This window comes from Trichosurus vulpecula, chromosome 1 (assembly GCF_011100635.1).
Source record: "Trichosurus vulpecula isolate mTriVul1 chromosome 1, mTriVul1.pri, whole genome shotgun sequence".
In the NCBI taxonomy this organism is placed as follows: domain Eukaryota; kingdom Metazoa; phylum Chordata; class Mammalia; order Diprotodontia; family Phalangeridae; genus Trichosurus; species Trichosurus vulpecula.
In genome coordinates this window covers 555,753,612-555,778,055 of record NC_050573.1, presented here as the reverse complement: position 1 = coordinate 555,778,055, position 24,444 = coordinate 555,753,612, and the positions used below count along the sequence as shown (strand labels likewise).

Genomic DNA, 24,444 nt, shown 5'->3' with positions numbered 1-24,444 from the left:
AGAGGGAGGGTTAAATCTTGTGGCTGGAGGTCTCTTGCCTGACCTTGAATGACAAAGCACCCGGCAGTTCGGTGAAAAAACAAACAAACTAGGGATCCGTGGGGAGGATGGGAGAATGGGGCAATGTCTCCTTGTCTTGTCTTTATTATTTCATGGGATCTGTACTTGGAAATTACTTTAGTTAATGGTGGTTTGGTTCAAACCCGAGAAGAGGAAACTATGTGAACCACAACTAATTGCATCTGCTGGGGTTCTGGGAAAGTCTGGAAAGAAGGGGATTAGTTCCTGGGAGTAAGACCCTCTTAAATGAAGATGTATCCTCTTAATTCTCTGTCTGGTAAAAGGAGAAGAAAATCAGCTTTAAGGTCATAAGGAGCTACACCTTGAAATGGCCTTAGACAGTATTTAGTCCTACTGTCTCATTTACGGTTGAGAAGACTGAGGACAGGGAAGGGAAGTTATTTCCTCAAGGTTACCCAGGTAATAAGAAGCAGGATCAAGACTGGAAGGGAGGTCCTTTCGAAAACCTCAAATTCAGTGCCATGCCTCACTTTACTCTCTGGTCACTGCCTCTCCAGCTCTCTTGCCCATGCTCTGTGGATGTAACCTTTTCATCTCTGGAACCCCTGACCTGGGGATCCTGCTGGTCTGATTGGTGAACATTTCCTAGGGCCCCATCGAGCTGGCCCTCGTCATGCCTCACTTTGTTCCCTGGCCGCCTTCTTGACAACTGCCTTGTCCCGTTTACTTGTCCTCTCCTCCTCCCTTTTCAGCTCTAGAACCATGATGAAATAAACATTACCATACTTGTTACGAGGATTTTCTTATTTTTCAAATTAGGGGAAGCATTGGGGATAGGGATAAGGTAGTCCCTTTCCCCTCTAAAGAAACAAAAGGAAAAGTGGATTACTGAAGCTTTTTTATTAAAAAAAACTCACATTAGAGAACAGAAAGAAGGCCAGAAAAAAACATCAGAGATCATCAGGGCAGTTTTGAAAGCTACATGCTGAATTTACTATATATTTTAAAAAGGAACCAAACTCTGCAGAATAGAGATTCATAGTTTCACATACAAGCCTCTTTTTCTATATATTCTATATAGTATATATATTTTCTATTCTGCTACATTATCATTTCATCTGGTGTTTTTTAAGTAAGTTTACAATAAAAAATTAAAATTCTTGAAAACCCTCCCCCCCAAATTAATGCTACTAGATGTGTTGTCTTCTCCCATTAGAATGAAAGCTTCTCAACAAAACACAACACTATTCCTAGTAATAATACTTGAAAACATAGGTATAAATGGATTTTTCCTTAAAATGATAAGAAGTATCTAGTTAAAACCATCAGCAAATATTATCTGTAATGGGGATAAGTTAGAAGCCTATCCCATAAGTTCAGGAGTGAAACAAAGATGCCTGTTATCAGCAATATTATTCAATATTGTACTAGAAATGCTACCAATAGCAATAAGAGGGGGAAAAAGAAATTGAAGGAATCAGAATGGGAAACAAGCTAATAAAACTGTCTCTTTTTGAAGACAATATGATAGTATACTTGGAAAATCCAGGAGATTCAACTAAAAAGTTAAGTGTAACAATTAACAATCTTAGCAAAGTAGCAGAATGTAAAATAAACCCCTCATAAATCATCAGCATTTTTATACAACAACAAAGCCCTGCAAGATGAGATAGTAAGAGATATTTCATTTAAAACAACTATAGGTAATATGAAATACTTGGGAGTGTACTTGCCAAGACAAATCCAGGAACTATATAGATATAATTATAAAATATTTTTATCTAAATAAAATATTGTTTATGAGCAGACCAAACCAATATAATAAAAATGACAATTCTACCTAAACTAATCTATTTATTCAGTGCCATCTCAATTAAATGACCAAAAATCATTTTATTGAGCTAGAAAAAATAATAACAAAATTCATTTGAAAGAAAAAAAGGTCAAGAATATCAAAAGGAACCATTACTAGGTTTATATCTCAAAGAGATCATAAAAATGGGAAGAGGATCCACATGTACAAAATTATTTATAGCAGCTCTTTTTGTGGTGGCCAAGAATTGGAAGTTGAGGGGATGCCCATCAATTGGGGAATGGCTGAACAAGTTGTGGCATATGAATGTAATGGAATACTACTGTTCCATAAGAAATGATGAGCAGGCTGATTTCAGAAAAACCTGGAAAGACTTGCATGAACTGATGCTGAGTGAAGTAAGCAGAACCAAGAGAGCACTACAGTAACAGCAACATTATGCAATGACTGACCTTTATAGACTTAGCTCTTCTCAGCAATGCAATAATCTAATTTAATTCTAAAAGACTCATGATGAAAAATGCAATCCACATCCAGAGGAAGAACTGTGGAGTCTGAATTCAGATTGAAGCATACTATTTTCTCTTTTTTGTTGTTTTTTGTTTTTCTTTCTCATGGTTTTCCCCTTTTGTTCTGATTCTTCTTTCAAACATGACTAATGTGGAAATATGTTTAATATGATTGTACATGTATAGCCTATATCAGATTGCATGCCATCTTGGAGACAGGAGAAAGAGGGGAAATTCAGAACTCAAAATCTTATAAAAGGGAATGTTGAAAACCAAAACTAAATAAATAAATTAATTCAAAAGAATAACAAAAGAATTAATGAAAAATATAAAGGAAGGAGATCTAGTAGTACCGGTTCTTAAACTGTATTATAAGGTGGTAATTATAAAACTATCTGGTATTGGTTAAGAAATAGAATGGTAGATCAATGGAATAGAATAGATATACAATACACAGTAGTAAATAATTATAGTAATCTTGTGTTTGATAAATGTAAAAATTTAAGCTTTCGAGATAAGAATTTGATATTTGGTAAAAATTGTTGGGAAAACTGAAACGCAATCTGGCAGAAACAAGGTACAGATCTTAAACCAATAAAACCTTAAACCATTTACCAAGATAAGATCAAAGTAGATATATGATCTAGACATAAAGGGAGCTATCATAAGTAAGTTAGAACATGGAACATGTTACCTATCAGATTTATGGATATAAGAAGAATTTATGAATAAACAAGAGATAGTACTGTAAGATGTAAAATGGATAATTTTGATTACATTAAGTTAAAAAGGTTTTGTATAAATAAAGCCAATTTAGCCAAGATTAGAAGGAAAGCAGAAATTTAAGGAAAAAACTTCATAGACAGATTCCCAAATAAAAGGTTCATATCTCAAATATGTAGAGAGCTTCGTCAGATTTATAGGAATGTGAATCATTCCTCAAATCATAAATGATTGGGGGATATGAATAAGCCATTTCTGGAAGAAGAAATCAAAGCTATGTATAGTCGTATGTAAAAATGCTCCAAATTATTATTATTAATTAAAGAAATGCAAATTAGGGGTGAAGCCAAGATGGCAGAATAAAAGCAGGGACTTGCTTGAGCTCTCCCCCAAACTCCTCCAAATACCTGTAAAAAATGACTCAAAAAATTCTAGAGCAGCAGAACCCACAAAATGATAGAGCAAAACAAATTTCCAGCCTAAGACAACCTGGAAGGTCAACAGGAAAGGTCTGTTGCACCAGGCTGGAAGAGGAGCACAGTCCAGCATAGGCTGAGCAAGCACAGACGGGCCTGAACAGGCCTCAGGGCACTGAATCACTGGCAGCTGCAACAGTTTCCAGTCTTCTCAAGACAACTTGGAAGATCAGTAGGAAAGGTCTGTGGGAGCTGGGTTAGAGAGGAGCACAGTCCAGCTCCAGCCCTAGGGCAGCAGTGGCAGTGGCTGCTTCTGGAGCTCTCAGCCTACAGATGGTGGGGGGATCAAGCAGCTGATCAGAAGGTGATTGCGGGGATCTCTTTGGTGGCGCAGAGGCAGGATTCTCTTGCTTTGCCCTGCTTGGATCTAGCTCACTGTCCTGGGGCGAGGAGGAGCACTGGCATGGCAGAGCTTGTGGTGGCAGTGAAGGTAGAATCCTCCTCATAGTTCCAAGGCAGAAAAGAGTGCTTATGGTCACTTTCAGACCAGATCACAGTCCAGGAGAGGAGTAAACACATCTCCTTTGATCATATCACCTTGGGAAAACTGAAAATTTACAGGTCCCTAGAAATATCTCTGAAAATAGCTGCACAAATCCCTGAAGCATGGGACAGTACCCTCCACCCTGGAAGCAGATTCCTACCTTAACAACAAGCTCAAAAGTCAAGTAATTGCCTGGGAAAATGAGAAAAAGTGCAAAAAATATCAGACTATAGAATTTTACTTTGGTGACAAGGAAGATCAAAACATACAACCAGAAGAAGACAACAAAATCAAAGCTCCTACATCCAAAGCCTCCAAGAAAATATGAATTGGTTTCAGGCCATGGAAGAGCTCAAAAAGGATTTTAAAATTAAGTAAGAGACGTAGAGGAAAAATTGAGAAGATAAATGAGAGTAGGGCAAGAAAATCATGAAAAATGAATCAACAGCTTGCTAAAGGAGACCCAAAAATGCTGAAGAAAATAATACCTTAAAAAATAGACTAACCCAAATGGCAAAAGAGGTCCAAAAAGTCAATGAGGAGAAGAATACCTTAAAAAGCAGAATTGGCTAAATGGAAAAGGAGATCCAAAAGGTCACTGAAGAAAATAATACTTAAAAATTAGAATGGAGGAAATGGAATCTAATGAGTTTATGAGAATTCAAGAAATTATAAAACAAAACCAAAAGAATGAAAAAATGGAAGACAATGTGAAATATCTCATTGGAAAAACAACTGACCTAGAAAATAGATCCAGGAGAGATAATTTAAAAATTATTAGACTACCTGAAAGCCATGATCAAAAAAAGAGCCTAGACATTATCTTTCAAGAAATTATCAAGGAAAATTGCTCTGATATTCCAGAACCAGAGGGTAAAATAGAAATTAAAAGAATCTACCAATCACCTCCTGAAAGAGATCCCAAACGGAAAACTCCTAGAAATATTGTAGCCAAATTCGAGGGTTCCCAGGTCAAGGAGAAAATATTGCAAACAGCCAGAAAGAAACAATTTGAGTTGAAACACAAACAGAATAACACAAGATCTAGCAACTTCTACATTAAGGGATTGAAGGGCTTGGAATATGATATTCCAGAGGTCAAAGGAGCTAGGATTAAAACCAAGAATCACCTAGAATCACCTACCCAGCAAAACGGAGGATAATACTTCAGGGAGAAAAATGAATATTCAATGAAATAGAGGACTTTCAAGCATTCTTGATGAAAAGACCAGGGCTGAATAGAAAATTTGACTTTCAAATACAAGAATCAAGAGAAGCATGAAAAGATAAACGGGAAGGAGAAATCATACGGGACTCATTAAAGTTGAACTGTTTACATTCCTACATGGAAAGATGATATTTGTAAATCATGAGACTGTATTGTTAAAGCATCCATTTTCCCATCCATTAATAGGCCCATGTGACCTGCCTGAGTCACACGGAGGTCTGAGTCACATGCACCTGTGGTGGGAGGAGCTTGTCACATGGGGTGGAGCAGGAAGTGAGATAGGGCAGCCGGAGCTGGGAAGGAGAGAGCAGGCAGAGGAACTCAGGTGAGTGAGAGGGAATGATTTGCTTAAGGGAGTTGGTTTGTGGGAAGGCCCTAAGGGAGGGAAGGCTGGGGGATGTCTGTGCCCCTGCATTGATAATGTGTGTAGATTTCTTTGTTGCTGTGATGGATTTGTCTTTCTGGTGTTGGGATAAATGTTTTGGTTCTGTCTTCCACATGGAGAGTCTATTATATTTTGGATTCAGAACTGTGCCGGCATATTCATAGATGCTGTAGGTGCTGTGGGTATCGCATTGGCGCTACAGAGACCTTTCTCAGTATTAGGGTAGTTGGAGGGAAGATAGATAGATAGACAGACAGAGGACACAGGGTGAGTTGAATATGAAGGGATGATATCTAAAAAAAATAAAATTAAGGGGTAAGAGAGGAATCTACTGGGAGAAGAAGAAAGGGAGAGGTAGAATGGACTAGATATCTCACATAAAAGAGACAAGAAAAAGCTTTTACAATGGAGGGGAAGAGGGGGGAGGTGAGAGGGAATGAATGAATCTTCCTTTCATTAGAAATGGCTTAAGGAAGGAATAACATACGGGTATGGAAATCTATCTTACCCTACAGGAAAGTAGGGGATGGGGTGGGGGGTAACAGAAAGGAGGGTAGATTGGGGGAAGGGGTAATCAGAATGTATGTTGTCTTAGGGTGGGGGGAGGGGAGACATGAGGAGAAAATTTGGAACTCAAAATATTGTGGAAGTGAATGTTGAAAACTAAAAATAAATTAATTAACAAAGTAAAAATAAATAAATAAAGTAGTGGAAATGTTGAAAAAAAAGAAATGCAAATTAAAACAACTTTAAGATACCATCCCTATTAGACTAGCTAAAATGATAGAAGAGGAAAATGACAAATGTTGGAGGAGATGCGGAAAAATTGGGATATTAATGCCCTGTCGGTGGAAAGCAATCTTGAATCACGTCTCAAAATTTATAAAACTGTATATACCCTTTGACCCAGAAATACCACTATTAGGTCTGTTTCCCAAGGTAATGAGGGAAAAAGGAAAAGAATCTATATGTTTTAAAATACTTTATAGCAGCTCTCTTCGTGTTGGCAAAGAATTGGAAATTGAGGGAATGCCCATCAATTGGGGAATGACTGAACAAGTTATGGTCTATGATGGTGATGGAATACTACTGTGCTTTAAGAAATGACAAACAGGTTGATTTAGAAAAACATGGAAAGACTTGAATGAAATAATAAAGAGGGAAATGAGCGGAACCAAGAAAACATCACATACAGTCTAACAGCAATATCATTCAAAGAGTAACTGAATGACCAAGGTATTCTGAGGATGAGGAATATTCAAACCAGCTACAAAGGACCTATGGAGAAAGATGTTATCCACTTCCAGAGAAGTAGATATTACCTAAGGAAATAGGTATTGCATGGTTTCACATATACATGTGTCAAATGCTGGCCGTCCGTAGTGCGGGGTTGGGAGGCTTAGAGGGAGATAGCTCAGAGCTCAAAATGTAACAACAATAAAAAGAATGAAAACCTCTTGAAGGCAAAGACTGTTCTTTTTGTATTTGTATCATGAGGTCTTAGCTCAGTGTCTGGCATGTAGTAATTAATAATGATGATAATAATAATGATAACTAACATTGATAGAGTGCTTTTTATGTGCCACACTTAAGCTAAGCACTTTAAAATTACTATTTCATATAAGTAAACAAGAAAAAAACCATAACAAAATGAAGAAATACTATGGGTTAAGAGATGCCTAAGAGGTAAGTCAAGAAAAAAACAATCCCATATCAGCTATAAACAGAGATTCATGGGGAAAAATGATTTGGCCACAGGGACTACAAAAGTTTCTGGGAAGAACTCAAGCAAGAGATTAAAAAAAAATGAAATGAAAAAATCAGGGGAGGGAAAAATGGAAAGAGAATAAATAGTTAAGAAGTGAAGGTAGTAAACAGTTTAATTGTGACTCTTCATGACACCATTTGGGGTTTTCTTGCAAAAATACCAGGATGGTTTGCCAATGCCTTCTTCAGCTTATTTTACAGATAAGGAAACTGAGGCAAACAGGGTTAAGTGACTTGCCTAGGGTCACACAGTTAATAAATATCTGAGGTTGTATTTGAACTCAGGTCTTCCTGACTCCAGGCCTGGAACTCTATCCACTGCTCCATGTGCCACCTAGTTGCCCTAGAAACCCTTACTAAGTATTATATTCTTTGAAAAGCAGAATAAAGTAGTGACTCTATTAGACAGCAAGAAGTATTAAGATTGAAAAAAAAATAGAAGAAAATATTGGGTAACTACTATCAAAAATAACTGACCTGGAAAACTGGTTAAAGAAAGATATTTTAGGAATCATAGGACTTCCTAACAACCATAACCAAACAAAAAACCTGGACACTGCACTTCAAGAAAGAAAATGGCTCAGATGTATGGGGAGCAGAGAGCAAAGTGAAAATAGAAAGAATCCACGAATCACCTCCTAAAAAAATGAAAACACCCCAAAATTTCATAGCTAAATCCAGCTGTTCCAAGTCAAAGAAAAAATACTGCAAGCAACCAGAAAGAATGAGTTCAAAAACCAAAGAAATCATAATCAGGATCACACAATAAAGTAGAAGAAAAAATAAAAAGAAAAATTTTGGAACATGACATGCTAAAAGTCAAGAGATAAAAGCTTACAGATGAGATCAATTCACCTGTAAAACTGCACATAATACTACAGAGGAAAATTGACTTTTAAAATAATAGAGGACTTGAAAGCATTTATGATGAAAAGACAAGTGCTGAATAGAAACTCTGAAATGTAAACACAGACAACATGAGAAACTGAGAAAGGTAAACATAATAGAGCAACTAGAAGAGGCTAAATGCTTATATTCTAATGGGGTAAAGAGACAGATGTCCCTTCAGAATCTGACTGTCTTTAAGGCTCACAGAAGGTGTTAAGTATAATAACACAGAACCTGGGTATGTTTTGCTGTTTTGTTGATTTTAGGAAAGGAAAGAGTGGGGAAAAGGAATGTAGTGGGAAAGATATTAAGGAAAAGGGAGAGGAACTTAACTAGTTCACATAAAAAAGAACATGTAAGAAAAGTATACAAACATGGAGGCAAAAAAAGAGGAAATCATGATGCCACTCAATATTAATCAGATAACAGACAGCTGAACACATGCTCACACACAGAAAAGCAAATATATTAACTTCAATGGGGAAACATGGGGGTACAGTGAGAGTAAAGAAGAGGAAGAATAGAGTAGGGAAGGGAATAGTCATGAGACAAGCAAAATATAATTTACAGGATTAATCATAAGGGGAGACTGAAAGGAAAGAAAGAACAGAGTAAAGGGAAATCTGGAAAGACTTGTACAAACTGACACCAAATGAAATGAGCAGAACCAGGAAAACATTGTATACAGTATCAGCAACATCATGTGATGATCAACTACAAATGACTCAGTTTTTCTCAACAACACAATGATCCAAGACACATACAAAGGACTCATGAAGGAAAATTCTATCCATATTCAGATAAAGAACCAATGGACTCTGAATGCAGATCAAAGCATGGTTTGTTTTTTGGGTTTTTTTTTTACTTACTTTATTCTTTCTCTTTTTTTTTACTTTTGATCTTTTTTTCTTCCACAATTGTGATGAACATGGAAATATGTTTTATGTGACTGCATATGTATAAACTATATCAAACAGCCTACCATTTTCAGAAGGGGGAGAGGAGAGAGAGAGAGAGAGGGAAAAAATTTTGGAACTCAAAATCTTATAAAAAGGAATGCTAAAAATTTTCTTGATTTGTAATTATGGGTAAAAAAAAAAAAGAAAGAAAAAATCTAAGAGCTAGAGACTGGGGTCTGGCCTTGGTGAATGGAGGAAAAGCAGAGGGCAAGGATAGATCACTTCGATTGTTGAGTACTAGTATTTATCACATTCCTTCTCTTTTTCCACTTCTTTTTAAAGAAGTAGAGAAAGGAGGAAAAGAGGGAAAAAATGAGTTTATGATAAAGAGAAATACACAATTAATCATAACAGTGAATGTGATTAATTCACCCACAAAATAGGAGTAGGGTAGTATTACAAATTAGAAAGTACAATCCAGGGGTAGCTAGGTGGCACAGTGAGTAGAGCACCAGCCCTAGAGTCAGGAAGACCTCAGTTCAAATTCACCCTCAGACACTTGACATACTTACTAGCTGTATGACCTTGGGCAAGTCACTTAACCCCAATTGCCCTGCCTTCCTCCCTCCAAAAAAAAAAAGTACAATCTATCAACATGTTGTTTATAAGAAATGCACTCAAAACATAAAGATTCACAGTTAAATAAAGAGCAGAAGAAGAATTTAGCAAGGAGTGTACTAATCATGATCTCAGATTCTCGTGGTTGTTGTTGTTCATCCTTCATTCTTGAAGAGGACCAACGACACCATGAGGGTGACGACTTAACGTGTGCATGAATTCAATTGCTCTGGCCTCCAGAGTCATCAAAGTCTAGTGGCCAGGGAAAGATGAAGACGACTGACCCAGGATGCAGGTGATAAACTCAGCCTTTCTAAATTAAGGTCTTTCCTAGGTCTCCGTTTGTCTGAGGCAATGCCCATTCAATGAGTAAGGACTAGGTAAGAGTTGAGTCAAAAGATGGCTCATTTTACCTTCACAAAGAAATCAGTCTGGTAGGGGAAGACTCTCAGAGTTTCTGGCCAGATCAGAAAACAATTGCTATTTACTCTAAGCCATCAATACTAAACAATGAGCAACACATAGAGGCCTGGGATAGGGCTATTCAGTGAAAGCCAGAGTAATTTAGGTTTAAAGGTATAGTCAAGACAATGGGCTTTTTAAAGCCTGTTTTTACAGAGCTATATCTCAAGAAATCAAAGATGAAAAACTACACAGGGTGAGAAGTAAATTGTCCCAGCTTTTTGAAAAAAAAAATAATGAAAATGAAGAAGGAGAAGGAGAAGGAAAAGGAGGAGGAAGAGGAGGTGGAGGAGGAAGAAGAGGAGGAGGAGGAAGGAGGGGAAAGAAGAAGAGAAGGAGAAGAAGGAGAAGAAGGAGAAGAAGAAGAAGAAGAAGAAGAAGAAGAAGAAGAAGAAGAAGAAGAAGAAGAAGAAGAAGAAGAAGAAGAAGAAGAAGAAGAAGAAGAAGAAGAAGAAGAAGAAGCATGGTTGAAAAGTTAAGTAGAGAAACCACATTATTCCTAAAGGCACCACAAATAATGAAATAATGTCAGTACTTAATACACATGCATGCACCCAATGACATAGTTAAATACTAGAAGGAAAAGTTAATCATATTATAGGGAAAATAGAAACTATTTAGCAAAACTATAATAGTTGAGGAATCTTAATGGGTCTATTTTGGACCTAAATAAATCTAAAAAGATACATAAGAATGAAATTAAGACCCTGAATAAAGTTTTAGAAGAGTTGAATATGATCTTTGATGATTAATGGATGGGAATAGAAAGGAATATACATATTCTAATCTATTATGGCACCTTTATGAAAATTGACCATGGACCAGGGCTCATAAATAAATACTTTCAAACAGCATGGTTTAATGGAAAGAGTTCTGTATTGTATATGAATTCAGAGAACCTGTGTTTAAATCCTAGCTTGTCCATGTACTATCTGAGTGACCTTGGGTCACTTAAGCTCTCTGAGCCTTAATTTCCCCAACTTTAAAATGAAAGGTTTGGACTATGTGACATCTAAATTCCTTTCAAGCTCTAAATCTATGATCCTATGACATCTGGTACCATAAAATAACCTAGTGGGGAAAGAACAGCAGGCATTATACTGTCCTTGTTTAATAGATGGGTCAACCAGCATAACATGATTAAGTGAACAGAATGATGAGAGTTAGGTTTAAATTGTTCTTGATTACACAGTCATGGAATTTTCAATTAGATGTAGGTTACCTCTTGTTTCCCAGTTCCTTACTAGGAAACCTAGGTTCCCTATGGCTCCTACCTGCCAAAGGAATGTGAAGCAGATAGTCATCCAGACCACAGGAAGCCACAGACCATTCAGATACAAAAGAGCATCCATCAATCGTTGTATATCCACAGACAACAGGTTGATGATCTCTCCCACTGCAGCAGTTTTCCTCATACCACTTGATAGAGCTAAAACCTGGGTTAGGAAAGAATAAGGGTGTCTTAAGTCTGACAGGAAGGAGGGATTTCCAGAGGAAAGAGCAATAAGGACTTAGAGTTAGTAAGTCTCAGCTAGCTGGAATGAGAGAGGGCTTAGCTACCATACTCAGGGAGCAAAGATAGAGCCCAGCAGGTTTCATGTCACTTCTTTGTTTTTCTGGCATAGGTATTTCTTTTGTTCTCATTCTTTCATTCATTTAGCTCCTTACCATCCAGTATATTACAATCAGGGATGTATTGGAGGCAACACATATAGGCTGTGCCCACTGTTAAATTTTCTGTATGAGTATTTACACCTTGGAAATCAGAAAATACTACAAATCAGAGCTTGATTTTTTTATTATTTGTTTGATTGTCTAAACCAGGGGTTGGCAAACTATAAGGGGCCTATTTTTGCGTGACCCAGGAGCTAAAGATGGCTTTTACATTTTTAAATATAATTTTATTATATTTTAACTTAAATTTATAAATTTTATTACATTTAAATGTATAAATATGATCTTATTTTAAAATATAAGTACATATATAAAATATAATTTAAAATTATATTTTAAAATGTAAAAACCATTCTTAGCTCCTGGGTCATACAAAAATAGGCTGCTGGTTGACTGTAGTTTGTCTACACCTGGTTTAGATTCAAGAGAATAATGGAGAAAATGTTAATAATTTGGATTAAACTTAAAAGTGTGTCATATATATATTCTCCAAGGCATCCTCCTCCCTCCCCCTTCCCATTGGTTATTAAACATTTACCAGCACATCCCTGATGATAACCCTTGCTTCAGGCCATTCCCTCCTGTACATCCAATCTATCTGCTGAACAGATGACTCTTTTGTTTCAAACCAAACTTAGTGCACTAGCATCCCCTCCTATATGGCTTTCCCAGTGGTACAGAATCTGAGGCCCACATGTGATGAGAACATATCTTCAGGATATGGGCGGGGAAAGAGAAACTTTTCCCTCAGTCTTCCTCCCTCTGAAACAGAAGCACAATCTGGTCTTATGCATATTGGCAGCATGAAGGGTGCCCAAGAAGGCCTCCCTTAAAACAAAACAAAATAAAACAAAACAAAACTACCTCATCCAAATACTCTGGTATTTGAAATTCCACCATGGCCATTCTACTAATCCAGGCCTCTTTTAAAATTTAAATGCTGATGCAGAGCACGGTGGCATAGGCCTGTAATCTATTCTGCCATTGGTAGGATGAAGGTCTCTTGAGCTTAGAAGTTCTCAGTTGACTGGGCTAAGCTGTTTGGATATCCACCCTAAGGCCGAGCATTAATATCATGAGTCCCAGGGAAACAGGGTTGGGGTAGGGTTGGGGTGGGGGTGAGGTGCAGCAATTTGCTTAGGGAGGGGACAACTAGCCTAGATTGGAAATGGAGCAGGTCAAAGCTCTTATACCAATCAGAGTTGCATGAAGCCCATGAGTAGCTGCTATACTTCCAGCCTGGGAAGGAGGCTAAATGTTTTAAAGAAAAGTAAATGCTGGGAGAGGCCAGTTGGCACATTAGAGAGTCATGAGCTTGGAATCATAGGACTTGAGTTGATTCAAGTGAACTTGCCACTTCTTACCTGGTTGACCTTGAAGAAATCACTTAACCTCTATAAACCTCAGTTTCCTCACCTGTAAAATGAAGGGTTGATCTCCTAACAGAGAAGTGATAGACTCAAGACACAAAGAAGAAACATTTTGGACATGGCCATCATTTTGTTTATCTGTGCTTCTATGTCACAAAGCTTTCCCCTCCCCTTTTCTTTTTCTCAGTTTTCAATGGAGGATTAGGGGAAGAGGAAGGTTAGCAAAAGCAATAGTGATGCCAAAAATAAGAGAGCTATTGAAACTTTTTTAAAAAGTGAACAGAAGAGAGTAGAAGGAAGTTCAGAAGGAAGCACAGACAAGCAGGATAATCTTGAAAGTAATACATAGAATTTTTTTTTAAAGGAGGCAGTATGAATTGGAGAGTCACAGTTACACAGGGAGTCCCCTCTTTGTATTCTGCTATATAGGAAAAATGATCTTTTTGAGGTGTTTAAGTTCAGAATAAAAATATTTTTTAAATTAAAGGGTTAGATCATATGAGGGACATTCTAGCCCTTGTTATGGTTGTTCAGTTGTTTCAATAGCATCTGACTCTTCTTGGCGCCATTTGGGGTTTTCTTGGCAAAGATACTGGAGTGGTTTGCCATTTCCATCTCCAGCCCATTTTACAGGCAAAGAACTGAGGCAAATAGGGTTAAGTGACTTGTCCAGGGTCACATAGCTGGTAAGTATGTGAGCCTTCCTGACTCCAGGCCCAGGAATCTATTCATTGAACCACATAATTGCTACCCAGGAGATTCGTTATAGAAATATCACCTAGCTCCGCATGAGAGTAGTTATAGAAATATTAAACTAATTCACACTAAAAAATAAGTTATCAGGTCCTTGTTCCTTTAGTGGAGCATACTGAGTGGCTGAGTGACTATGGGGAGATAGGAAAGACACTAAAAGGAAAAGAGCACAGAAATCCATAGCATCCAAAGCTCCTGCATAGTCTCCTGAGGCTCATATCATAGGAGGCTGTTGAGGTTTCTCTCCTTCTTGTCTTTCCATCCCTATATATTAGAAGGACTTTAAGAAGACTGCTTCACCAGAAACATTCTCAGCACCTCGGTGGTCACTGATTTGGCTGGAAGGGGCGGACTCACCTTCCTGTACACCAAGCCAATCACAGCTGTCTTCAGTCTTAGCTGCAAGACCATGCACACATAGGTGTAGTATTGCTCAAACAGGGTCTGCAGGCAGGCAGAAAGGAAGAGTAGTACTGCATAGAAATAGCCCTTCCAGGCTGGAGCCTCAGGGTCACCGATGAACTCTAGAAAAAAGCTCCAGGAAAAAGGACAACCAGTGAGAGAAGACATTCATTGTGGGGATCATTGGCCCAAGTCTGGGCTGTCTCTTTTCAAGCCACACTCATATTTAAATTAGCATATACAGTGCTTTAAGATTAGCTAAGTACTTTATATATTTCATCTTATTTGGTCCTGACAACAACCCTGGGGAGTAGATGCTAATATTATCCCATTTTGCAGAGGAGAAAACTGAGGCTGAGAGAGGTTAAGTGTCTTGCCCAAGGTCATACAGATTGTAAGTCCCTGAGTCAAGCTTTATTTTAGAAAACTCAAAAAAAACAGTTTTATTGATGTATTTTGTTTTTATATTACAAACACCTAGAGATTTGAACTCAGATCTTTGTCACTCCAAGTCTAGTGCTTTCTCTACTACGACACCTAGCTGCCTCAGCAAGGATTGGACAAGATTGGTCATTTTCTTGGTATTTTTTTTTTCCTTTCATCTCCTTTCCTCCCCCCTCACTTGTACCTGTCCCAGGCTCCTACTTGAAGGGCAAGGAACAAGGAAGGATAAAGGAAAGTAGGAACTGGGGACCATCAGTACCCTCCTTGGGGCTGCCAATTAAAGAATGTCACCCTTGGAGGGGTAGCCCCTTCCCTGGGAAGACAGATGGGGCAGTCCTTGCAGCTGGACCTACCTCAGGATCTTTGGGACAGCAAACCTGAAGATATCGCAGATGATTAAAATAAGAGTCCCAAGGAGGAAGGGGACATTAAACACTTTCCAGATTGCCTTCAGCAAAGGGAGTCGAGAATTCTGCTGCCCCTGCAGGAAAGCTTCAGTCTCTGAAGGGAATGTTGGTTCAGCTCTATTTTTTCCACCCCTTTCAAATCTTACTTCCTCTTTGGTCCTTGGGAAAGGAAGAAGAACGTTCTAAGTCAGACTAGCTCCATTGGGACAGTTTCCCTTTACTTGTTCTTTGTATACAAGGTAATGTTACTGTTCCATTTGCTTAGAGTTCATAGAATTATAAAAATTTATCTGGAAGAGATATCGGTAGCCAGCTAGTTCATTTTCTTATTGTTTAGTTGTTTTTCAGATGTGTCTGACTCTTTGTGACTCCATTTGGGGTTTTCTTGGCAAAAATACTGGAGTGGTTTGCCATTTCCTTCTCCAGCTCATTTTACAGATGAGGAAACTGAGGTAAACAGGGTTAAGCCCAGGGTCACACAGCTAGTAAGTATCCGAGGCTGGATTTGAACTCAGGAAGATCCAGGCCTGGCACTCTCCATCGTACCATGTAGCTGCCCTGGATTTTTCAAGTAGTATAAATGCATTTGCTCTGAGCCACCCATATTCCCTTGCTCAGCCACCTTGTGACCAAGGGCACAGGCATATGAAAATCAGGGTTAAGTCTTTGTCTTGAGAACAAGGTGAAGATGCCTCATTAAGTACCACAATCCCTCCAACTGGACAGACCTTTGATATGGGCATGAAAAAGGTCCTTGATGGCAGGGGTGGGACCCAGCTTCAATAAACAATCCTTTCGCCCTTTGACACCATGGAAAACTAATATGAAGCCATCCTTGCAAACCGAAAGAAAAATCACCTTCTCATTTGTAGTTGGTGAGTCTGAGCAAATGTCTCTCTGAAGGAGCCTATACCTTTGGCTCTAAAAATGTAATACTTACAACTATTATTAACAATGAGAAATTAGCTGATAGTCACTTGAGAGGACAGGTGGGGGACAGAATGGGGGGTGAGTAGGGTAAATAAGGAGTGGTTATGATTTGGTTGAGGGTACCTTGAGAGGGAAAATAGGATAATACCAAAACTAAAGCTGCTGAATTCTCAATTGTGCATGGGCTGGCCTGGCTCCTGCCCATCAGAGCACTTACTGTTGGGCTTCATTACACAGCTTCTTCCATTCTCTTTCAAGTTGCGGTATGATGTCCTCAGACGAATTTTCTTTCCCAAGTGACCAGAGGTCATCCATCTCTAAGGGCTTCCTGTAGCCCTGCCATACCAGCCTATAAAAAATATCCTTTGGGCAGTTACCAAAGACAACCCCATCACCTCCAATTAACCACGTCTCATCTTTTTTTACGTTTGGGAAAATGAGGCAAACAGAGCTTAAAATAACTTGCCCAGGGTCCCACAACTAGTAAGTATCCAAGCCTGGATTGGAACTCGGATCTTTCTGACTCCAGGCCCCATGTTCTATTCACTGCACTACCCAGCTGTACTCCATGTGCCAGGCCGAGTGTACTGTGAGCTGTTCCTCGAACTCAATATTTCATTTCAACTGGCATCTGACCAATAAGTCCTCCTGGAATAACAGGGGAATAGATTTATTGATTCATACATTTAGAAGCCATCTGGTCCAATCCTTCACTTTATAGATAAGGAAACTGAGGCCCAGGTAGATTAAATAAGCTCCCCAAGGTCACATATCCCTAACAGATGGCTGTCTGTCCTTTCCTCTAAAGAGTTCCTTTGTCCCCTCCACAGTGACACAGAACCAACTCCCTCCAAGGGAGCCTTTTCTATTTTTGGACAGCTCTAGGCAAAGTTATTCCTCTTTAGAACCCAAAACTTCCTTTCTGATGTCCCATCTGACTCCATAGCCTATGAGGCTTAAAACAATTAAATCCATAGTGGGAAGAGAGCATGATGGTCAAGGGCCTTACGGGACAACTAAGAACAACATCCTGCTACTTGGTTTTTCTTACCTAGAAAACCACCAGAATGTGGCTTTGGAAGGGAATGAGGCTCCAAATTCAGGACACGGGTTCTGGAAGAGAGAGAAGGAAGTTGATTTTGATGTTCCAGGCAGGATCATGTATCTTGTCTTTCTCAAAGTCTCTGACAAAGTGTTAGGTGCTCAATGAACAACTGACTAATTTTAGAGTCATAGACTTGTAGAGCTGCAAAACGTTGGAGATCCTATAAGCCCCCTGCGCCCCCGCCTTTAGTTGAGGAAAGCAGGCCTTTAGAGGTGACACAGTTAGTCAGCAGTAGAGTAGAACTAAAACCCAGGTTTCCTGAAGTCTAGTCTTCCTGTGCTACACTATTTCTTTGCTCCTCTTTCCTGGGCAAGGGTCCAGATGCTCAGAGCAGGGGCTTCTCTTTTCATTTATTTTATGACAGGTCGAGAAAGAGGGATAGGGTTGACACTTACTGAGTCATGAAGGATTTTTGAGAAGAATGGTGGCTGGTCAGCTAGGAAGGACAATACAAATTGTGCACCAATCAGAGCTGAATAAAAATAGGTTATGAGGTGGCGGAAAGTGTTTTCTGGGAAGCCCTGTGAAGTATAAAAGCAATCAATAAATACACAAGCATTTATTTTTGTTTTTTGTAAGTTTTTTTTTAATTAAGATATTTTTATTTCCACATGATTTTGAGTTCCAGATTTTCTTACCAACCCCTCCCCCGCAAGACGGCTTGGAATCTGATATATGTTCTACATATAACTTTGCATTGACCTTATTTACACACTAGTCAAGTTGTAGAGAAGAATTATGACCAATGGAATGAATCAGGAGAAAGAAGAAACAAAAACGAAAAAAAAAAACCCACCAAAAACAAAAGAGAAAAAAAAACAAAAGACAAACGTTTAATAAGCACCAACTATGCACTAGCCACTGTACCTTAGGTAAGGCTGAGCAAGATGAGTCTAACCCACTTTTTTTCCCTTTGGGGGGAAAAACCTTGTTAAATTAAAAGTGTGGGAAGGAAAAGTTAGAGAAATTAAGAAAAATTCCAGAGTAGGGTTGCTGCAGGCCCAGCCTCAGACATTTACTAGCTATGTGACCCTGGGCAAGTCACTTAACCCTGTTTGCCTCAGTTCCTTACTTATAAAATGAGCTGGAGAAGGAACTGCAAACCATTCCAATATCTTTGCCAAGAAAACCCCACATGGGGTCATGATTGAAATGAATGGACAACCTCAAAGGACGCTGCGGCAAACTCTTCTAGAATGCCTCCTACAGGCATTACAAGTAGTTTCTGACTCACAGACAGATGATTTATCTGAATCCTGTAGATACAGTTAGCTAGGGCTGGGAGCAGGACATTTCCCCAAAAGTGGCTGTGGTGGCTATAGGAAAGTGACATTTGGTACAACAGTATTGGAGTATTGGAGGTGGAGTCGCACACCTGGGAACGAGTCCTGACTCTGCTGGGGTTACAGGATCACAAAGTTAAAGCTAGATGGGCCCAGAGAGGTCATTGGGTCCACCCTGCCCTTTTACAGATGAAGAAACTGAGGTTCAGAGACATTATGGATCTTGCCTAGGGTTATAGAGATAGTAAATGCCGGAGGCTGATTCGGAACCCAGCGTTCTTGACTCCAAGCCCAGTACACTATCCACTGAGTCACCCTGCCCCACAGCAATGAACGTCTCCTCTCTGCGTTGGAGTGAAGGTGAGGAGTGTTGCAGCCTTTTAGCTCTCAATCTCCCATCATAAGGTACTTGCAGGTTTACAAGGTATTTTGCCCTTACACTTATTTGAAACTCACAATGACCCTCTGAGGGAAGGTACAACGTCGATTGGTATTACCGTCCCCATTTACAAATGAGGAAACTGAGGCTCACGGGGGTCATTGCACACGGTATCTGAGGGGTCTCAGGATATGAATTCAGGTCTCTTCTGACTCTGAATTGGACTCTCTTAGCACAGTAGCTGCAGGGGAAATCCCGCCCCCCCCAACACTTCCATGAGTGTTAAGAAGGGAGTTTTAGCTCTCTCATTCTCCTTGCTTGGTTGTATCTGTCTCAAAAAATGCCTTTCCTAATTTCCTGCAATGATAATTTCTCCTCCCTCTGCCTTTAAACCCTACAAATTTTTGCAAGTATTATACAGCAACAATAGCAAAAACTGACATTTGTATAGAGCTTTAAAATTGGCAAAGCATCTTACGTACATTATCTCATTTGGGTGCTACAGCTCAGTGACATTATGAGTTTAAATGAATCTATGGGCAGGTCTAAGAGTGGAATGCTGTGCAAACATTGCTGCTGTGGAAAGTGCAAGTGCCCCACAGAAATTTCATCCTAAAACTGATTTACATATTGTATTTTGCAATAGAATCCATTTACCAGTCAGGGATCGTCTTGATTGTTTGAGGGTGATGATGTTTAATATTTATTAATGTTATGTTAATTATTAATATTATATTAAGTAATTGTATTATGTTAATTCATATCTCCCCCCCCACACCTTTAGACCAAAACAAAATTGCTGTCTTCTTTAAGAAATTCTTAACTATAACTCTGTCTCACCAATTTTTGCATCCCAAATACCTCGCACATAGGCACAAATTTAGAATTTCCTTAATTTAGAAAACTCCCACTGTGGGAATATTTTCTTCCCTCAGATCATAATCTACTTAGTAGATGAATCCCAAGAAGTTGCTGGAGGAATGTAGATGTTAAAGGCCTTGCCCAGGGCCAGACAGTAAGATCAGAGGTGGAATCTTATATTTGGGTCTGGCCGCCTCCAACCCCAGCACTCTATCATGCCGCATTGCTTCTCACTTTGGGGGTAGTAGTCATGTAATAAATGGGGTAGCTATGTGGCACAGTGGATAGAGTACCGTGCCTCAAGTCAGGAACATTCATCTTCATGAGTTCAAATCTGTACTTAGCTATGTGATCCTAGACAAGTCACTTCACCCTGTTTGCCTCAGTTTCCTTGTCTGTAAAAAGAGTTGGAGAAAAAATGGCAAACCACTCCAGTATCTCTGCCAAGAGAACCCTAAATGGGCCATGAAGAGTAGGACAAGACTGAAAAACAACTCGACAACAATAAATGCTTATGGAACGGAACTGAATCGCTCCCAGCCTGAGTTTCAACCTTCCTTTAGCCACTTACTCCTTGCTGGGCTTGGTACACTGTGGCACTGACTGTGGCCACCATGGAGAGGGAGCAGAGTAGCCAGTAAATGAACAGCACTCCTGATGACTGGATGCCCTTCTGCCTCTCTGAATGGATGAGGAATACCACCAGGACCTTAAAGGAGGGAAGCAACAGCAAGGGTGTTTTAGGGCCTGAAGAAAATCCAACTTCATCCCCCGAGAGAAAATGAAAACACTTTTGCCCCAAGCCCACATGTGGTTTCCTTTCTGCCCCAGTTTGCCCAGGAGATGGTAAAATCTAACACACGAGAGAAGCTAAGCTCTGGTTATTACCATTGTGATGAGCCATACTGTAGGACTGATCAGGAATTCAGAGGCTTGAGGCGTTCCTCCTTTGATTTTCCAAAGAGTGAAGATTATGTCAGAAAAACCCAGGAGGATCAAGGTGAAGCCAAGCACCTAAGCAGAGCAGGAAAACTCATTTGAGTTTGGAACAGAAAAGCAGAAAGCCAAGGTGATCAAAAACCATGTGTTGACTTCCCACACGGTGTCCACACAGTGGACGGTGTGGGAATTGGAGTCAGGAAGACCTGAATTCAAATTCTGCCTCAGTACTAGTGGTGTACGACCTTAACTTTTCTCAGCCTCAGCTTCCTCGTCTATAAATAGGGACAATACAATAATAGGCTGGGTCTCATTCCAATTCTGTACCAAGGCAAACATAGAGAGGGATTATTGTTGGGGTACTCTGGTATCAAGGTTGGTATACACTCAATGTAGGGGTTCTGAACCTGAGGTCCATTAACTTGCTTTTTAAAAAATATTTTGATAATTACAATTAATTTCTTTTGTCATTGTATGTATTTTATTTTCTGATTATTGTGAGGAGGTCCGTAGGTTTCACCAGACCGCTTAGAGGTCAATGACACACACCTCAGAAGACTGTTGTGAGGGTCATAAGAGATAACATACGGAAGGTGTTTTGCAAACCTGAAAGAACTGTAGAAACGCTAGCTGTCATTATCATCATCATCACATTATTATAAGCACAAAGGAATAATTAAACTGGAGGATATTGACCTGAAAAGGCACCTTAGAAATCATTTAGACCAACGGTCTCCTTTTAGAGATGAGGAAAGTGAGGGCCCCAAGACGAAAAATGATTCAGGGAGTGACACAAATTAGCAGTGTGACAAGGACAAGGAGACAGATCCATCTGATCCTAGAGGAAACAGAATAGATCTGGGCCTTGAATCCTAGGGAGATGAGGGAGGGCCAGAATGGAAAAATGATCTGCCATCTTGAAGAGGATTACTGCTGCTTCATTACTCTTCTTTGTCGGCACAGGCAAATAAAGCTATTATTATACATGGCATTCAAAACAAGAAAATATGTTCCGTATCATCCTGCATTGTCAACTGAACTATGGTTAAACAAAATATCAAGATTTGAATTACAGGGAGATAATAGTCCCCCAGAGACACTAATCAGAAGCAAAAAAAAAGGATGCTGGTGGTGGTGGCAGGGGTGAACAACTGAATAGCAAAAGGGCATCCAGTTTCTAACTGTACCGCTTTCAAGACTCACCTTAAGAGCCTCCTCCTTTGTTCAGTTTTTGGGCAAATTGACAGTCTCTGCTTAGGGAAGAGCTAGGCTTGAATCTTACCTCGAATACTTCCTAGCTGTATTTACCGGTAAATAACTCAGGAGTTTCAGTTTTCTTATCTGTAAAATGTCGCTAATAATAGAACCTACCACATGGAGTTGTTGTGGAGATCAAACAAAGTGAGTGTGTAAAGGGTTTTGTTGACCTCAATATCCTATTGGGTAAATGTGAACTATCGTCTCTGCAACTATTAGAATCTTCCCCCTCCTTTGAACTACTTAAATCATTATAACACGTAAACTCTAATTTAGCCTTTAGTTGTAGATTGTTTTGTGCTGCTTTCCGATTATTCCATCTGTAATAACTGTCCTCCCCTCCCCCCACTAGACTTTAAACTTCCTGGAGGAAAGCGAGTTAGACTTCACCTGTATCTCCCACAGTGCTTAGCTGGTCTTTGATAAATGCTTATTGATAAATTAATTGACGTCAAACTCATAGCAGGGCCAGGAACCCCAGCAGTGATTACCATTTTAGCTTTGAAGAGGCATGACATCCGAATATAGCCCCTGTTGTTGTAGCGAAGGTAGAGGAAGTAGAAGGGGCTAATGACCCACAGGTAGATTGAGGGAAGCCAGGCCACAGCTGCATTCAAGAGGCATGGGCTGAACATCTGGAGTCCCAGGGGCTGAGTCTCATTCCAATTCTGTACCGAGGCACATATAGAGAAGGATTATTACTCTGGTACTCTGGTATCAAGGTTGGTATACCCTAGATGTAGGGGTTCTGAACTTTGAGGTCCATTAACTTGTTTTTTAAAAAATATTTTGATGATTACATTTCAACAAAATTAATTTCCTTTGTCATTCTATGTATTTTCTTTTACTATTATTGGGAGGAGGTCCATAGGTTTTACCAGACTGCTTAAGGGGTCAACGACACAAAAAAGTTAAAGACTCCTGCTCTAGAGGAACGTTGGGTATGTATCTGGTGATCTAAAGACATACTTTTCAGTGTGTAGAAACATCTCCTTGCAACACAAAGAGGTCAATCCAAATAGGCCTTTCCTAAACCTTTACCTAAACCTTTGACTTTTTACTTGCTTGGACTGCAGTCAGGGCTCCTACTCCTACCCTCGTGAGCTACCATTTTTCCCTATGCCCATCCAGGTCCCCCCCACCTCTTATCCCAACTGAGAAGCTAGTTCTGAGCTTACCTCTGGCACAGGAAGGCTATGTTTCCTAACCCATATTCCCCAAGATCAGCAAATAAGTACCTTTTTCCTTATCAATGTCATCATGTACAAGCTTGTTCTTTCACAGGCCTGTCTCTTGTCCCACTTATTTGCATTTATTCTTCCTGCCCCTCCTAATATGCCATGGCAAATTGTGGCAAGGAGCTTGCTTCATTTAGCTATGGCTCTCTTACAGTACTTAGCACACAGTGGGTGCTTAATATATGTTGTTGAATATTACAAGTGTGTAAGGGGACTGAGGAGTGAAAGAAGTTAGTAAGTAACGTCACAGTGATTAAATAATCAATAAGTATCTAGACTGGGAGCTACTTGAGGGCAGGGACTGTCTCCTGCCTCTTTCTGTATCCCCAGTGCTTAGCACAGTGCCTGGCATACAGTAAGCACTTAATAAATGTTTATGGCTGTCTATTAAGTACTATCTGCCAGACACTGGCATTTGGATCAGAAGCCTTTCAATCAACCAACAAGCATTTATTAAACACCTTCTGCCTACTTTGTGCCAGGTACTATGATGTTAGACACCTGGATACAAAGTCAAAAATGAAACAGTTCCTGCCCTCAAGATGGATGGAATGCATGAAAAAAAGCATTTATTAAGCATTTACTATGTACAAAGTACTATGGTACTAGGAGCTGGGGATACAAATAGAAAGAAGTAACTGCTGCCAGGTAGTTTACATTCTGATAGGGGAGACAATACTTGTAGAAGGTTTGAGCAGCAAGTCACGTGGAAAGTTTCCACGGTCCCTAAGGTACATGGTGAATCATATGGTAATGCATTTGATTTACTCTTACTTTCACTGACAAAATCATATTTTCTGATGCTGAATCACTTGACAGGGCCGAAGACTTTGGTGCTGAGAAATTTGTTTGAGTTCTTTTCCTCTGGGACTGAGTTGACACAAGGGGAAGAACGTGCCCTGTACTTTTGTGAATATGTTTGCACTTTTCTTCTTGCTATGTCTTCTCAGGAAAACTCTCTTTTTGTAAAAGCTAAGAGTTGTTAACTGATTAAGTGATATCGTGGTGCCAATCACTGGGTTAATTCATGATATTGGGTAGAAGGGGCCCGCTGTCCTCCTCACTACTACTACTGCCAGCTGCCAACTGATCAACTGGCACCAACAAGAGTGGCAGCATCCTCCAGCTT

General features: G+C 39.5%; 1 protein-coding gene across 5 annotated transcripts in view; it reads right to left on the bottom strand.

The window, feature by feature from the left end:
- ABCC6 (ATP binding cassette subfamily C member 6) overlaps window positions 1-24,444 on the bottom strand; it is a 76,909-nt gene that overhangs the window by 47,434 nt on the left and 5,031 nt on the right. For all 5 annotated transcript variants that reach the window (XM_036741763.1, XM_036741762.1, XM_036741766.1 and 2 more), the window contains exons 2-10: window positions 22,569-22,745; window positions 20,770-20,895; window positions 20,453-20,590; window positions 17,754-17,879; window positions 17,305-17,366; window positions 16,471-16,602; window positions 15,270-15,482; window positions 14,428-14,605; window positions 11,548-11,709 (exon numbers count right to left, since the gene is read on the bottom strand). In XM_036741763.1, coding sequence (XP_036597658.1) covers window positions 11,548-11,709; window positions 14,428-14,605; window positions 15,270-15,482; window positions 16,471-16,602; window positions 17,305-17,366; window positions 17,754-17,879; window positions 20,453-20,590; window positions 20,770-20,895; window positions 22,569-22,745 — 1,314 coding nt within the window. The remainder of the gene's footprint in view (window positions 1-11,547; window positions 11,710-14,427; window positions 14,606-15,269; window positions 15,483-16,470; window positions 16,603-17,304; window positions 17,367-17,753; window positions 17,880-20,452; window positions 20,591-20,769; window positions 20,896-22,568; window positions 22,746-24,444) is intronic.